The sequence below is a fragment of the Varanus komodoensis genome, unplaced genomic scaffold (assembly GCF_004798865.1).
Source record: "Varanus komodoensis strain SLA01 unplaced genomic scaffold, ASM479886v1 scaffold11, whole genome shotgun sequence".
NCBI classification, from domain to species: Eukaryota; Metazoa; Chordata; class Lepidosauria; order Squamata; family Varanidae; genus Varanus; species Varanus komodoensis.
The window spans coordinates 13,562,701-13,578,751 of NW_025335317.1; the positions used below are offsets into that span (position 1 = coordinate 13,562,701).

General features: G+C 43.4%; 1 protein-coding gene across 3 annotated transcripts in view; it reads left to right on the forward strand.

Annotated features, from left to right (window-relative positions):
• ARID5B (AT-rich interaction domain 5B) overlaps nt 1-15,626 on the forward strand; it is a 235,607-nt gene extending 219,981 nt beyond the window's left edge. For all 3 annotated transcript variants that reach the window (XM_044420400.1, XM_044420399.1, XM_044420402.1), the window contains 2 exons: nt 1,232-1,430; nt 7,366-15,626. In XM_044420400.1, coding sequence (XP_044276335.1) covers nt 1,232-1,430; nt 7,366-9,507 — 2,341 coding nt within the window. In that variant the 3' untranslated portion in view covers nt 9,508-15,626. The remainder of the gene's footprint in view (nt 1-1,231; nt 1,431-7,365) is intronic.
• Nucleotides 15,627-16,051: the final 425 nt, after the last annotated feature.

Below are 16,051 nucleotides of genomic sequence, written 5' to 3' on the forward strand. Positions count from 1 at the left end.
ATCACTGATACTAAAACTCTGATGTTAATGTTATCCATGCCTTTTAATAACATGGGTGATTTTTTCCTTTTTGGGTCAGGAGCCACATTGTGGAGGGAAAATTGATTGAAGTGTTTCTTATTGTTGTTCTCTTCTAAAGCAATTGTGCACACTTCGGAAGACAAAGTTCTGCAATTAAAAGTCTTTGATTTAAAAAACAAACAAAAACCTTCCCTGAACCATGCCCACTGCGCCAGCTCCCTCCTGCTAGAAATTGCTTTCCTCTCTTGATTCTTTCCCCAGAGAAAGGGAATTCTCTCACCCATAAAATGTGCCCCCCATGACACGGCAGTTTTCCATAAAGAGGAAATACATGCTAGTAAAAAAAAAAGACCATATTCTATTTTTGTTTTGTTTTGATAGAATCATATCTTCTCCAGTGGATAGTGCAGGTGAATTCCTGATGACCCTTTCAGTAAAGTAGTCCCACATTATAGCAGTTCTGAGCAGTCAGGATTCCATGCAGTAACTGCAGGTGCCATCGTATGCATGGGTACTTGGGGCTGGGATCCTTCTCCACACTATCCCATGGAAACCATCCCCAACCCTATCTGCTGTACTTGTTTCCATGGTTTTTACATATCACTAAATAGTATGTTCACCTTGTTGATGTTAAAAAAACGGAACGGTAGTACTAGATGTTGAAGAGATCAAGAGTCATTGACTGAGAGAATGGGTGGGGAGCCCTATTACCACCTCTCTTTTGGGGACAGGTTCAGGGATCCAGGATCCGAGTCAAACTTGACCCAATTGGAGGCCCCAAAACTCACACACTTCTCTTCTAAGATGTTCCTTGGGATTTTCAGTTTATGTATAGCTGTGATTATTTACTGTTTGTACTTCCAGGATGTCCATGGAAATGATTATCAATCGCTGTTCTAGCTCTGGTTCACACATAACATTAAACCACAGATGAATTCTAAGGTTTATTTAGCCATTCCCACCTGGGCAGCATCCATGACAGAAAGGATTATCATGATGTGCAATTCAGGGCAATAATTCATTTGGGAATGGGAAAAGCTCCTAGTTTCTAATGCACATCTCTGACTTTATCATTCATACCTATGTTTTTACAAGAAGGAGGTTTTTAATAATGAATTTCTTATAGATTATACCTGCTTTGTTTGTTTGTTTATTTGTTTTTGTTCGGTTGGTGAGAACCTCTAGAACTGATCCGTTGCTTGTTCTTTAGATTAATCCTGCCATATGAAAGATTTATTAAAGGAGAGGAAGATAAACCACTACCTCCCGTGAAGCCTCGAAAACAAGATAATGTCGCTCAGGAGGGGGAAAGTAAGATAAAATTGTCTGGAACAAAACGTATCAAAAATGAAAACCAAAAAATCAAGAAAGAAAAAGACAATACACAGAAATCCCAAGATGCACCTGAGGTTAGTTTCACTTTCCTTTTATTTTCTTAATCTTTTTCATTCCTTATTATTAACTTAAGGTTTATACAGTGCTGCTTTGATCATATAATGTTCAGAAATCTTGGGAAGCAGAGCTCTCTAAAAGGAATTCTCTTTTATGGCCAGTCCACATGATGTCTGTTTTTACTGTTGTTATTAATATAATTGATGGATTGATTTTTTTCTGATAGGAAGTGTTACATGTGCATCCCAATATGTAGCAGTATAGGATGCCACTTTCAAAATAAACTTATTTCTGGAAAGACTGAGTTGGTGCTATTCAAGTATCTAGTAATATGCAAATAAGTGTTTGAATGTTCAGTGTACTTGTGTGTTTTTTAAACACCTGAGTTAGAAAGGAGGTCCCATGCGCGGCCCATGTGCTCCCTGCAAGAGGGCCACCTCAGACCATTGCTCCAGCAAGCGGACGGACGGGCCAAATGTGGCTGCTGCCGCTGGAGGTGGCACAGCACAATGCCCTGTCGCTGGTGAGAGCCCAATGCCACGGTTGGGCACCAGAAGGCTACATGCTGGCAGGGAAGACAGGACTAAACAGCCAATCAGAGTGCAGTTGCAGCTGCCTCACTAGTTGCTAGACAGAACAGGACGGCGAAAAATGGAGGCTGGCGTGTCTGCAGCTTGTGAAAACAGCACACAAACATTGTGAGACAAGCAACGATGCAGAGTGGAAACCTTACAACAGAGCATGGAGTATCTGTGGGGGTTTCATGGAAACCAAGCCTGCCATGCTTCCCCTTGGATGTTGGATTCATACAAACAAAAAGCCCTGCCCACACAGTTTCCAGCATGGCTTGTCCTTATGTGTGAATACAGGCACCTGGCTAGTATTGATTAGTGGGCTGACTAAACCCAGACGTACAACTACTTTGCCACAGGAAAATTACTGGCACCATTTGCTGATTGTTTCCTAGGGATCACTCCCAGTTTTTAGAGCTCATGAACAAGCAGGGCTGTGTCACTCCCCCTCTGCTGACCATCCACCAAAGACCTTTTATTGAAGCTGGTCTTCAGCATGTTAGCACATCTGTTGGGTTGGATGTTGTCACAATTCTGTTGTTGTTTTACGTTTAATGCATTTTTATTGTTTTAATCAAGTTCTGATTGCCATTGTAAGCTGCCTTTTTTGGTAGAAAGGCAGATTACAAATTAAATAATAAATGAACTGCAAATTGTCACATTACAGGCATCTCTACTGGCTTGTTTTCATGACAAATAAGTTTGTAATTTTGCCTTATGGAGACACTATCATAAAAATTATTGTATCTTATTGCACTAATGGTGGGGGTGGTGAGAGAGAAGCTTACTAAATCATAAAGTTAAACTATGGTGAAACCATGTGGTGGGATACAGACAGGATTATGGATGGGGGCAGTTGCAGAAAGAACACACATTTGTTGAAGGTACATGAAGGGGAGAATGGTGGTTTGGAGAATAAATTTTGCATAGTTAGGACTGGCACAGTTTTTGCAATTGATCAGTTGGAGTGGGCTTTGTTCTACTTTTTAATGTAATTGTGAAGCAAGAGACGTTGAGAAAAGGTACTATCTTGATTAAAATACACATAAAAGAGGGCAGACAGATCTGCTTAAGCAACTGCCAGATTGCAACAGAAATTGCCAAAACTAAGGAAATACAAAGTTAAGCCTGCATTCCTTTCCTCGTTCATCCCTTTGTGGCTTGTTATTTATTGCTGGAGGTTTGGATCAGCGAGTTATGTTACATACCATATGTGCTACAATAGCTAAGCATAGCGTAACAAGCTAGCGATGGAGTGTCAATCTAAACTTTGAACTTCCTTGCTTTTGTTGTTTGGTATCTCAAATTTCCTCTCCCTTAAACGGCAGTTATTTTTTATATGAGTCACAGGTCAAGTTCTTAGAGGGAGAGTGGAAAGTGCGTAACTCAAAATGCAATTATGTGAGCTTACTACAGCAAAAACATAATCATATAATTCTTTCTCCTGTCAGAATGTGTAATGTGAATGTTTCTAATATCAAATTCTCCCAAATTCATCAAGAACCTTACAAAGCATTTGATTGTTGCAAAATCAGTTTTCCTCTGCTCCAAAAATACATTCCTAGTTCTCTTGTTTATGAAAACCCCATGTAAACATCATTATATTTTCATTATGCCTTTTAGTTTTAGAAACTGTATTTCCAAACCTAAAATATTTTCTGTTTTAAATATTTTAAATACCTTTAAAAATAAATGTTGAGATTTGGGGCAGTGGGACTGGCATTCCAACAACAGTTCAAATTATGTTTGTTTATACAAAAGTATGGGCTTTATACAGAAATCTGCAATCCTGTGAACCAGATTCTTTTTGCAGTTGCTGGGCTTGGTATACCAAAGACAGGGAAGAAGTTCCAGATGTGTGTCCTTTATAGCTGGTCCTTGTTAGTTTGTCAGGTTTTTAAAGACAACAGGTACAAGCTGGCAAAAGTCAGCTGCAAGTTGCTAAGTCTCATGGCAATCAATGAAATTTAGTCCTAAGTATAGCCTGCTTGGGACTGCAGGTGGGGCAGTGGTTTAAACTGCTGTGCTGCTGGGCTAGTTGATTGAAAGGTCGCCGGTTCGAATCTGCACAACGGGGTGAGTTCCCTTTGCTCCGTCCCAGCTCCTGCCAACCTTGCAGTTCGAAAGCATGCAAATGCAAGTAGATAAAAAGGCACCACTTCGTTGGGCAGGTAACAGCGTTCCGTGCACTTCGGTGTTCAGTCATGCCGGCCACATGACCACGGAGACTGTCTGCGGACAAACGCTGGCTCCCTCGGCTAGGAAACGGAGATGGGCACCACCCCCTGGAGTCAGACATGACTGGACTTAATGTCACGGGGAAACCTTTACCTTTGTAGCCTACTTAATGCTTTCAAGGATCTTCATTTGAGCTACCTTTTATGGAATTGTCTCCATAACTATGTGCAAGGCATACCAATCTCTTGCCTCAAAATACCCATTAAACATAAAACACGTTTAAAAATAATGTAGGCCATGATGCAGTGGCTATCTCTCTTTTCCCCTGCAGACGATCTATGTTAAGCCCTCCCACCAAAATGGCAGCAGCCCTGCAGCTCCTCCCGTCTTTGTCCCCTTCCAAGTACAGCACCCAGGCAGAGCGGTGCCACAGGCTGTGTTTCTGTGTGTCTTGCCTCGTGCTCTTGTGTTTTGTGGTTCTTGTGACATCAGCCGAGGGGCTTAATCACAGGGAGAGAGCTTTGAATTAGGGTGCCCCCTGCCCCCTCGTAAGCCTGCCCAACGAGGGTTTCTGTCGCATGGCTGCGTGCTTTTCATCTTTGCGTTTTGCTTTGTGGTCCCTGGTTGCTCTTCCATGAGGGCTTGTGCACTGCTGTGCTCCGGCCCAGCTGCAGGTGATCCCGGGCGGGAGCACCGAGGAGGGAAGCGTTGCGCCGAGTGCCACCTGTCGCTCTTGCAACAGGTTGGATATCTACGAAACATGGAATTGCTTTCCAGCTCATGATTCTGTCATCCTGGGAAAATATATAGCTGGTTAAGAACTTAATGTTCTCATGAACATTTACTAGGACTGTCACCTGATTAAAAACATCTCATTCACAAGAGGGAATGCCTTTCACGGAGCTAATGTCTGCTGTAACATGTGCAGACATCATCTAGAAACAAAGGCAGTGCGCTTTTTTCCTTTCGAAACATAGCACACTTATGCAGATTTAAATGAATAATTAATCAGTTGATTAATAATTACCATGTTAATATAATACTGCCTGATTAGTCAAGGACTTTTTTTAACCTTCACATCTAACCTAGCAGTTTCGCTCCAGAGAACCCCAGATGTTAGAATACAGTTCCCATCACTTATGGCCATTTGGGCATGTTGGCTGGGGATGATAAGATTCATAGTGCAGGAGACACAGGATTGGAGAAGTCTGAAAAAATGATCAACTGAAATTACGGTCTTTCCATTTATGGGGGAATGCGTATCACTGTGACCCCATAATACATCTGACTTCCATGCAAGCCTTATAAAATTAAAAATTTCTTTGTAGTCTATTTGGAAGCTGGACACATGTATTGATAATAGCTATATATGTGCCCAGGAATTACTTTCATATCTTGTAAATGTCTGATTGGGTAAGCCTGTTTTAAAAACTGACCAGCTGCAACCCTGTCAGAAGCCCTCTTCCTCCATCAAAACAGCCTGAGAGTTGCTAAGGTGGAGAACGTCGTAAGGCCCACTGTATGCCCCAAAATAACCACCCTTCCCTCTTGTAATAGTCTGACTTGGGGCTTCATGTTTCTACAGACACTGGGATCATTCCTACATCAACGTTTCTTGTGAACGTATCCTCCAAGTGATAGCTTTTCACATCCTGAAAAAGATGCTGTCAAGGGCTTTTCAGAACAAAATAACTCACATTTTCAATATGAATGCTGAAGGCAAAAGTCATCATCTAAGGACCCTTCTATTACCTCGAAAATGATTATGTGAATAGGCCATTAATTGGTTATTATTCAGTGTTTCAATTGACTCTATGTTGTTGTTATGACTGTAACTGGGTACAAAATGACACATTATTATTCCTACCATACGTACTGCTCTTAATCCAGCTAAAAACTCAAATCAAAGTGTTTCCCAACAGAAGAAAGATCAGGACATCCAGTTATTAAATATGAGTTTTTCTCCGTCTGCTTTACTCATCTGTCTGGTATTTTCCTGTAATCGTATAAGCTCTAGAGGCCAATGGTAGAATTTTTGCAAAAGGGCTAATGATTGTATTTGGACTGCAAAATGCATCTTTGAGTTTGAGTTTCTTTGCGGAAAAAATTATGGAAGCAGTCACAATGAGTAACAGACACTTTAACTAATAGGAAATAGAAAAACCCAACACACGGGAAAATTTAAAAGCAGCTGTAAAGACATAAATCTTGGAAGGGATGGAGATTCATTGGCTGCCTTAAATCCATCTCTCACACGACACTCTCTAATGCAGCATTTAGATAATAACTTTCCTGATGCCTCCTCTTTATGGCAAAGAAAGAAGGGAAAAGAAAGAGAGACAGGAAAAGAACAATAATAATAGAAAGGCTTAGACAATGCTTCTGCTCGATGACTGCCTCCTACCAAGAGGCATGCCGGGGAGAATGACAGTAATTTTGAAAAGGCTTGTCAGTCGGCTGTATCATACGCAGAGCACTGAGATGACCTCCCAGGTCACAGTTCATTCGTCTACATAATGGAATGAATAGCAAGAATGGAGTGCACAAGCTTTATTAATGAAGGAGCAGAAAGGGATGCCGTCTCACTGGCTGTAACAGGACAGCTATATCTGGAAGAAGGCAAAAATGCTTTGCTGCATGTTGACAACTTTATTCTAATCTCTAAATAAAAAGAGGCCCCAGCTGAGCTGCACCGCTGATGGTTCAGAAGGCATCAGCAATGGCTCGCCTCCCCGCCTCCCGCTGACATATTTTTAAATATTTTAATACGGATGATTCATTTTGGTGGCCGCTCTTTTTAGCACTGCCACAAGACAGGATCTAAAAGAGAGATAAAAAGAGTCAAGTTAACAACATGTGTGTGTGTACATGTGGTTTGTATCTTCTTCAGATACACTGTGAACATGGAATGTGTGCCTCAATTAAAAGATGGCATCTGCATAAATGCTACCCGATCAGCGTATCAGTGGAACCTATTTTATGGGGTCTTATTACATTTAAAAAGGCTTATTGTGGCATGTTAATATTTCCATAATATATATGTGTATGTTTAAATTTGAGAGTGGTTGCTAAAACGTTCAGATATCAGAATGACAATTGACGCATGTAATTCCAAGCAGTGTCACTATCTGCCATGTGTGGATTTAGAGGAGTTTTAGTCTTGCAATTCTTCTCATAGTTGTCCATTGAAATGTTTTACTAGGTTTCATCAGAACAAGAGCAGGCTCAAGAATGTACAACAGACCAGAAAAGCTTGACTGAATTAACGGTGGAAGAGGAGATGAAACTATCTGTAGAAGGACCCCAGGTTTCCCTGCTGGACACAACTGGGACGACGTCTTTGGAAAAGATGGACTTCAAGGAAGCGTGCTCAAATGTTGAGGAAGTCAAAGAGGAGGAGATGCCATCCATAGTGTCTTTTTCAAGTGCTTTGGTGCCCCCAGAAGAGAATGCTGTCTTGGATTCTGCAGTTGGAAGACTACCCAGTCCGTCAGAAGACCAAGATGAGCCAAAGCAGGAAGAAAGAGCACCTTGTTTTACAGACAGTTTAGAAAGCGAGGCCCATGAAGTTCCATTTAATAGCTTCTCCACCATCCAACTGCCACTGCCAAGTCCAAGTAAGATGGGGGATGACAAGCTCCCAGAGATGGCAGACTACATTGCCAACTGTACTGTTAAAGTGGATCAGTTGGGAAACGAGGACATACACAATGCACTGAAACAGAGCCCCAAAGTCCTTGTCGTGCAGAATTTTGACATGTTCAAAGAGCAGGAACCACCAAGTTCCCTTAATGGGGACCCCAGTTTTGGTTACACACCACTCCTCTACTCCAAAGGCAACCCAGGCATCATGTCGCCCCTGGCAAAGAAGAAGCTCCTGTCCCAGGTCAGTGGGGCAACCCTCTCGTGCAGCTATCCCTATGGCTCACCCCCACCACTGATCAGCAAGAAGAAATTAAGCGGCAAAGACGACCTCTTGTCGAACATGCCCCAGGCCTCGCATGCCCCTCTGATGGACACCGTGGCAGTCAGCAGGCCCTCGGTGATCCAGCACGTGCAGAGTTTTAAACCCAAGAGTTCAGAGGAAAGGAAGCCCACTCTCGAAACCTATAGGCACGAGTCGCTGCTCAAGAAAGCAGATTCAGGATGTTGTGACTTTTCCAAGCAACACCTGAGCACTCTGGCTGAATCCTATGCACTGAAGTCAGAGATCCAAGACATGAAAGAGCGAATGAGCGAGAAACGGGCCCTGCACCACTCCCACATGCCCAGCTTCCTGGCAGACTTTTACTCATCTCCTCACCTGCACAGCCTTTATAGGCAAACTGAACATCACCTTAATAATGAGCAGGTATCAAAGTACCTCCCACGAGACATGTATAGAGATACAGAGAACATTTCCATGTTCCCTCAGCACAAGCACCATGACAAACGCAACTTAGCCTATCACCCCCCTTTGCACCAGCAAGAGAAAAAGAGTCCCATGGAAGCCTCTTCTGATGATCAGCCAACTGATCTCAGTCTTCCAAAAAGCACTCACAAACAGACTGCCAAAGTGCTAGGATCTTCCCTCTTGCATGCTTCAGTGGGACAGCCAGAGAGCAAAACCCTTTCCCAGTTCCAGACCTTGACCGGCACCCCTCTAAGCTTAGACTGTCACCCCAAAGCTTGCCGTGTTTCTCCCATGACGGTGGCAGCCCCCAAGAAGCATGGCGAGTCCCTTGTAAGGTCCAGCAAGCAGCAGAGCCTGAGGAAGATGGAAGGCATGGTCCACCCCATCCTAAGCCACAAAAACAACGCTCAGACTGTTGGGGCAGCTCGGCCTCTGAAGCGCAGCCTGGAGGATTTGGACAAAACCATGTCAGAAAAGAAGATCCGTGCTGTCTCGCCCCTTCGCTTGCCAAAGGAAGCCCCTGCGAAAGACAAGAGCCTCGAGCAAGAGGCAGAGGGCAGCAAGCCGGTGCCTGGCCTGCCCCCCGGGGGCATGCTGGAAGGCCACAAATTCCCCCTCTCAAGCCCCATCTTCACAGGGTTGTACCCAGGGACTTTGTGCAACCGCATCCCCACCGGGTACTCTCATCCTTTGCAGTACTTGAAAAACCAGACTGTGCTTTCTCCGCTCATGCAGCCTTTGGCTCTCCATTCATTCGTGGTGCAAAGACAATTTCTAACGTCCCCTGGAAATTCACAGCAGCTTTACAGGCATTTAGCTGCGGCAACCCCTGTAGGTAGTTCGTACGGTGATCTTTTGCACAACAATATTTATCCTTTGGCTGCTCTCAATCCTCAGGCTGCTTTCCCACCTTCTCAGCTGTCTTCTGTACATCCAAGCACAAAACTGTAGACCCTCCCCAATGACAACAAACAAACTACATTCCTTTAGCCTGTGGCGTCTTGCAAAATTTAACGCAAACACAAAATCTTTGTGCTAACCAATAAGCAGTTTAGTCCCTCATTGGTGAATGCTTCAGCTGTGAGTGAGATGAGACTGTGGTTCAGCTGGGCTTTGTATTTCACTTATGGCTCCCCGTCTACTCCTTCCAGGGCCATCTTGCATGAAAGGGTTTTGAAAGGACCCGTATCTTCCCAAAAAGAAATGTCAGAGCAGGTCAGGAGGCAAGTCAGGCTTTGTTGCTGGCCTCCCCTACCCCTATCACAAACATTGTGCGTTCTGGAGCACTTCAGACTGAAAAAGAAGCAGGTCTGAGGAAAAAGAAGGTAGGACATCCCATGCTCTTTAGATGTTACTTTTTCAAGTACCATTCTGGTTCCCGACTTTTCAGAATTCAGATCAATGCAGTGTACAGTGAAACTGCATCGTTTTAGCTTAACACTATCAAAACAGAAAAAATAAAGTTAACTTAGATGGTACATATCTACTTCAGAAACAAAACAAAATTGATTTGTGTCAAGTTCATCCAGTTCTGTTCTGGTGTAAGTTCTTGTTTCCAACTTGTCCCATGTGCTGTTTTTTATTTTAAAGAGGCTCTATTCATCTGCTACATCTTTTTCCTGAAAGAAAAAAGGGTTCTGGCTGTTGAGGGGCTTTTAAAATTTGCATCTAAGGTTGCTGTTCTTTTCATTGCTGTTTATTTTTAAGAGCAGCTTCTTGGAGTGGGGACAATGTCATTGTTTACAAAGCAAACACATCCATTCTCAGTGAACCTTTCTGATGGATAGACGCATACTGTAAATTGTGCGATGGTGCAGCTAGGCCTGACATCAGCTCCTTCTCCAGCAGCCGGATCCTGAAAGGTGCTGAACCCTTTGCCTTACCCATCTGAACGGTTCCCTTGTCGTACGGACGTTGCTGTTTTCCAGGCTGCTGAGATTTGCCTTTCCTGTCTCATGGGCTGTGAATTTGTTAAGAATTGTACTTAACCTTATCTAGGCTGTGAAACTGTCCTACATACCAGAGAGGGAACATGTTGAGGTCTGCACTGGCAACAAGTTACTCAATAACATTGGCGTCTAGAGGACCTTTCATGTGGGCTCTGAAGCTATTTCAAGAATGTCAGCCATCAGAAGAGAAAGGGAGGGCAGTATTTTAGTTAGAGGGGGCCTGTGCTGACGCTCGAGGATGGCTGCCCTTCAAGAGAAGTTGAACGACACGGGACAGTGCCGAATCGGTAGAGCTGATCAGGGGCAGCTTTGGCCTTGAGAACCGCTTGCGCTCTTCGGCTGGTGGTTCCCTGCAGTATGTCTGTCCCACAAAGCCTTTGAGCTTCTCATGTCATCCCCACAACCTCCTTTAAATGTGTGGTTTAGTATTAAACATAATGGCAGCTTAATCGACAAGCCACTTAAGCCAGAGTAATTAGCTTTTGACTCAACCAATGTTCCAGAACAATCATTTTCATTATTACTGTCATTACATTACATTTCTATCCCTCTTTTTTCCCCTCTTGCAAGGGACCCAGGGGAACTTTTAAGCCTGAGCATCCTTGCAGGCTCTGATGAGAGTTTTCCTGCTGAAAGCTCAAATGGTCTTGAGACCGTTATTTCACTGGAACAGCCTTGAGCACTCAGTTCATTGCAGGATCAGGACCAGCTACTGAATTTGAAGGAGACTCTAAAGCAAAGCCTTCGGTGGGGGTGGGGGGGGGGACCAAGCAGACTTACTGGCCTATTCCCCTTTCACATGGAGAAAGGGCACTTTTACCAAGTGCATGCGCACACACACACACAGTGTGAACTGTAGGAGTTAGGAGCCCTCAATTTTTTTGGATCTCAGCCGGCTTCTCTCTCTCAGTTGCTGTTGTCTTGACTTGTGCATGAACACCTAAACTGCAGAAAGGGAGATTTTTTTGCCCCCTCTGGGGTGGCAGTAGTGTGGGAGAGGAGCTCAAGCAATGGCTGGCAGATCCGTCTGCTTCACAGTCAGTCTTAGTTTTGCATGTGTTCATTCATAAGGCATGTCTGTTCCATTCCGGCATTGAATTGATTAAAAAAGACCTGTAAAAAAATTAAATACATATTTTTAAACACATTTTGTCAGAAAATACGCATTTTTCCCAAAGTGCACTCCTCTAAAGCCCTTTTATCCACAAATATGCCTTTTGTATGTATTGCTTGAGCCAAGAACTGCATCACAAAAATTGGAGAAGCAGGATAACAGTGTTCTAATCCGCACATCTGCCCACAAGATGCGGATCAGGTCAGTTCAGATTGGACTTTGGAGAGAATGGATTCCTCTGGCAACCCTCGGTCAAAGAGCTCTTGGCCTGTGCTCTGGAGTAAACAGCTGACAGCATAATCAGAGGATGCTTCTGCTGAACCATTTTGTGTTGCCCACAGTGGGGAGAGGAATATTGGGTCCTCGTGCCAATAAGAGAAAATGGCTGAGTGCACAGAGGTAAATCAGAGTTGCAGTTAGGGGCTCTTTTGGAGGCCACGGAGGAAGTGCCCACTTCCAAAAAAGAAAAGGAAATTCCCTGGGACCATGTTCAGCCCCCATACCATGGGTTCATTTACTGTCATGTAATGCGAAGGTAGGTAGAAGTTAGATCTCCAGAGATGTTGGACTTCAGCTCCCAGAGGCCCCTGCCAGCATGGCCAATGAGCAGGACTGCTGGGAGACTGCAGTCTAAAATGCCTGGAGATCGGCTGTTCGCCCACCCTTGTTAGGGTGCACCAGTACAATGGGCATTTCCGATCAGATTCCCATTGTGTTGACACAGTTGAGAGCTCAAGTCAAAGAAACAGCAGCAGCTTGCCCTGGCAGTAACCTGATACAGAGCGTGAAGAAACGGGACGTGTCAATGGAGGCTGTAGATGCTGGTCTCTCAGAGCATCCAAGGCCACCTGGTGTGCGCAGGCCGCCTTGGTCCCGGAGGCCCTTGTGGCTGGCCATGCAACATGGTTGTGAACTGCTGGTGCAGGGTAAACCCAGCTCAGCAGGAGTTGTGTGGGCGTTTACAAGAGGCTGAAATGGACCCCCTTTCCCCACCCACTTGCCAAAGCAAAAAGTCCCACGGAAAAACCATGCTGTGAGGGTGTGATTTTTATTTCTTTTGAGGGACTTCTCCGCCAGGGGCCTTGAAATATGGACAGGTACCCAGAGAGAGGCTGAACTTCGAAGCTTTACAATGTGAACATTGGTTATGATCTGAACCCATCCTAGATTGCAATTCAAATCATCAAAACTACTGGAAACAAGTGGAAACTACTTAATAACACCATGCATGCATGCCAGATAACCTATATTAAAATTTCCTGTGATATGAAGCCAATTGCAATATATAATGTAACCTATTTAATATACAAATCTGGTGAAAATCCAGAATAATAGACATCTACTGTTAAAGATCAATGTTATCTTCAATTAAATGCTTTTATGTTCTCGTGGTAAAACGATATTTACTGATGACGCATAAGCAGGCTAGTAGAATTTAGAGCATAAATGTGCCAATGGAGATCGTGTTTTTCTGCTGTGCTCCAAACATCAAACAAAAGAACAGTCACAATCCCAGTTGCTCAGATGCCACAGAAGGCATTGTTAGCAAAATTGCACTAAACCTGGCTGATGTAATCGTCAAGATTGGGGAGCGGGGGAATGGATGTTGGCAGGATTCTAGCAGCCTGCTTGCCCATGAACAGGATCACGTGCAGGGTACCAGGGAATGCGGTGCATCCCTGCTTCAGTCAGGATAATCTGCATGTAGGGTTGTCTGATACCTCTTGTCTGATGGGATATTCCTTGTTTTAAAAGGACTGTCCCTTGTTTTAGAACAGCACAGCTCCATAAAGCCTACACACCCTTACCAAGCAATCCGCTGGTTTCTTCGGAGAGGTACGCTGACCATCTACCCACTTCCCCTTCTCTGGAGAGGCTAGCATTGTGCAGCCCCTTTGCCCCCAATCCACCAAAATCACCAGCTTGATGTGCAGATGAGGGGGCGGGACTAGAATGAGCCTTATTTTTACAAGTTTGTTCTGGTATCTCATAATCCGTTAAGTCTTAACCTCATGTATTTATTTTGCACAAGTCCCATTTCAATTTTATTGCTTTGCTTAGGAAATGGTTAAGACTGTCCTAAAACATCACAATGCAGGGGTAATTAATTTTTCCCTTCCTTTGTTCCATAGAAATCTAGACTTTTTAAAAGAGAAAGTTCGTGATAAACTGGTCAAGTTGAGGGCAGATGAAGAGCAATGAGGCCAAAAAAAACCCACCACCAAAAACTAGGGGGCTGAGTATCTAAGAACTTCCTTTTTTAAAAGAAAGATCCATGATTTCCATTAAGGATAAAATTTTCCACTGGCCGATAACTATTTTCAATGTCTGAAATGGGGCTTTGTTTGAGTTCAAGGGGCCTTATTATTGAATGAAATTGCACAAGTTTTTCTTTGTGCAATCAAGCTATTGTTATTGGTAGGTTGGTAAAGGAAACGGTGGAATCTAATTGGCAACAGAGTAATAAATCTATTTACCAAGAGCTGGTTCCAAGAAATGTTGCAATTCCAACTCACTCTGTTCAGGATTTATTAAAGATTCTGAAGGCTGGGGAGATTAAAGACAAAGAAAACCATTTTTCATATAATGTCTTGTTAGAAAATACTCACTTTGGTGGCAATGGGGGCGATTGTGGGGGTTTTGCAGCTGGATTCTCACTTCAATCCTCAGAACAGATAAAGGAATTTGCTGTTTTAATCAAAGCCCCAAATGAAGTTAAGACACTTCCCCAGCTTATGAACTGCTGCATGAATCGTTAAACATGCAGGGCACAAGCCAGCAACCACGACCCAGGGCCTGTGTAATGCTTTATCTGGAGTAATGTGTTGGTTGCTGCCACATCACTCAGGGCCGTGTCTTCATGGACAAGAGGATCCAAGAAGCGTTTGTTGTGATTTTGGCCCTGTTTTGATCTGATTTGGATAGCAGGGTAGCATGGTTGCAGCTACATTACTCAGAAAGCACTGGCCTGTAGGTTAACAGGGGTGTCCTGGAATGCATAATCTTGTACAATCCAGACTGACTCAGTGGACGTCACTGGACGTCATAGGTATGACTTGAGAGCCACGCTGCCCCATGCCAGCGAAAAGGGGGAGCAAGCCCCTTCTAAAATCTCCTTGGAGAACGTCTTCAGCTCAGATTCTGTCCTATGCTGATATGTAGGCTAATGGAAGCTGGCATGTGGCTTCAGAAACGCTGGGGATTAGATCCAGATATAGTCATACATTGAATAGACCCATTGGCATCAGGGGGGTTTAAGTTAGCCATGGCAACTGAAGCCCCATTGATTCCAGTGGGTCTGCTCTCAGTGCGGTGAAATGCACATTCAGCCTTTGATGTGAGGTGTGCCTTTAAAGGGAGAGGGCGATTTTTTTACACCTTCAGTGTTTCACCTTGTTGGAGGGGTGGCTGTGAGCATGCTGAAACCGGGGCCCATTTCACAATGTGTGTCGCTTGTAGTGGGAAAATATTTCACTGACATGAGATGCACAGTATTTAAATTATCATCATAAGGCACTTCTGTGGTGTTTGCTGTAAATGTATTGGATATTCTACATGTATTCCCTCCCCTCCCATAGTTTTACATATGGTCTAACAAATGCCGCATAATCTACTAGCTGTTTATACTTTGTTTGGAAAGTTCCTTTGTTGTAAATAGTGTATACATTCTTGTGATTCAAGTTATTGTAGGTTATATGCTCTGTAAGGTGATTATTTGTATATAGAAAAAATGGCCCAGTAATATTATATAGTTTCCCATTTTTAAAAAAAAATAAAGGGTTATTGAGTAACCTTTCACATTAAATAAGTTTAAACACTACCAGAAAAAAAAGAAAAGCTGAGCCGACTATAAACACTCAATTTTTGTATGTTTTCCAAATTGTATGTATTAATGCTTTTGATACTGTATTATGTGCCAGTAGTTTCCCAATCACATAGCAAGCAAAAGATATTTTGTACTTTTTGATCCACTGTAATATTTAATAAAAAAAAAGTTACTATCTGTCCTCTTTTGTTCTTAATTTTTCCATCAACCCTCTGTTCACCCCATCAAAGGCAAATTCCCTGGACAGAAGCTTTCTCCCCGTGTGCACCTGTACGAAAGAAACGTAACTTCGCACTTTACCACAAGGGAGAATCAGTCTACTTGCTTACACGCAGTTGTCCCTCAGAGGAACAATGAGGACGGCAGGATCCACAGCTTAAAAAAAAATATTGGCCAAGAGAACGCCAATCCTGTGACCAGAAGAATTTTGCATCCTGTATGAATTATGAAAATGTATGTGGGTTTTGTTTTTGTTGCAAAATCTATTATGTACGTCTACTATCTTGCATAGTCTGTCCTACTCATGGCAGCCCAGTCTGCTTGCTTGAGTAGCCAGGGATGCGAAAAAGAGCTTCAGTACTTGCTGTGGACAAGGATAGGCTAGAT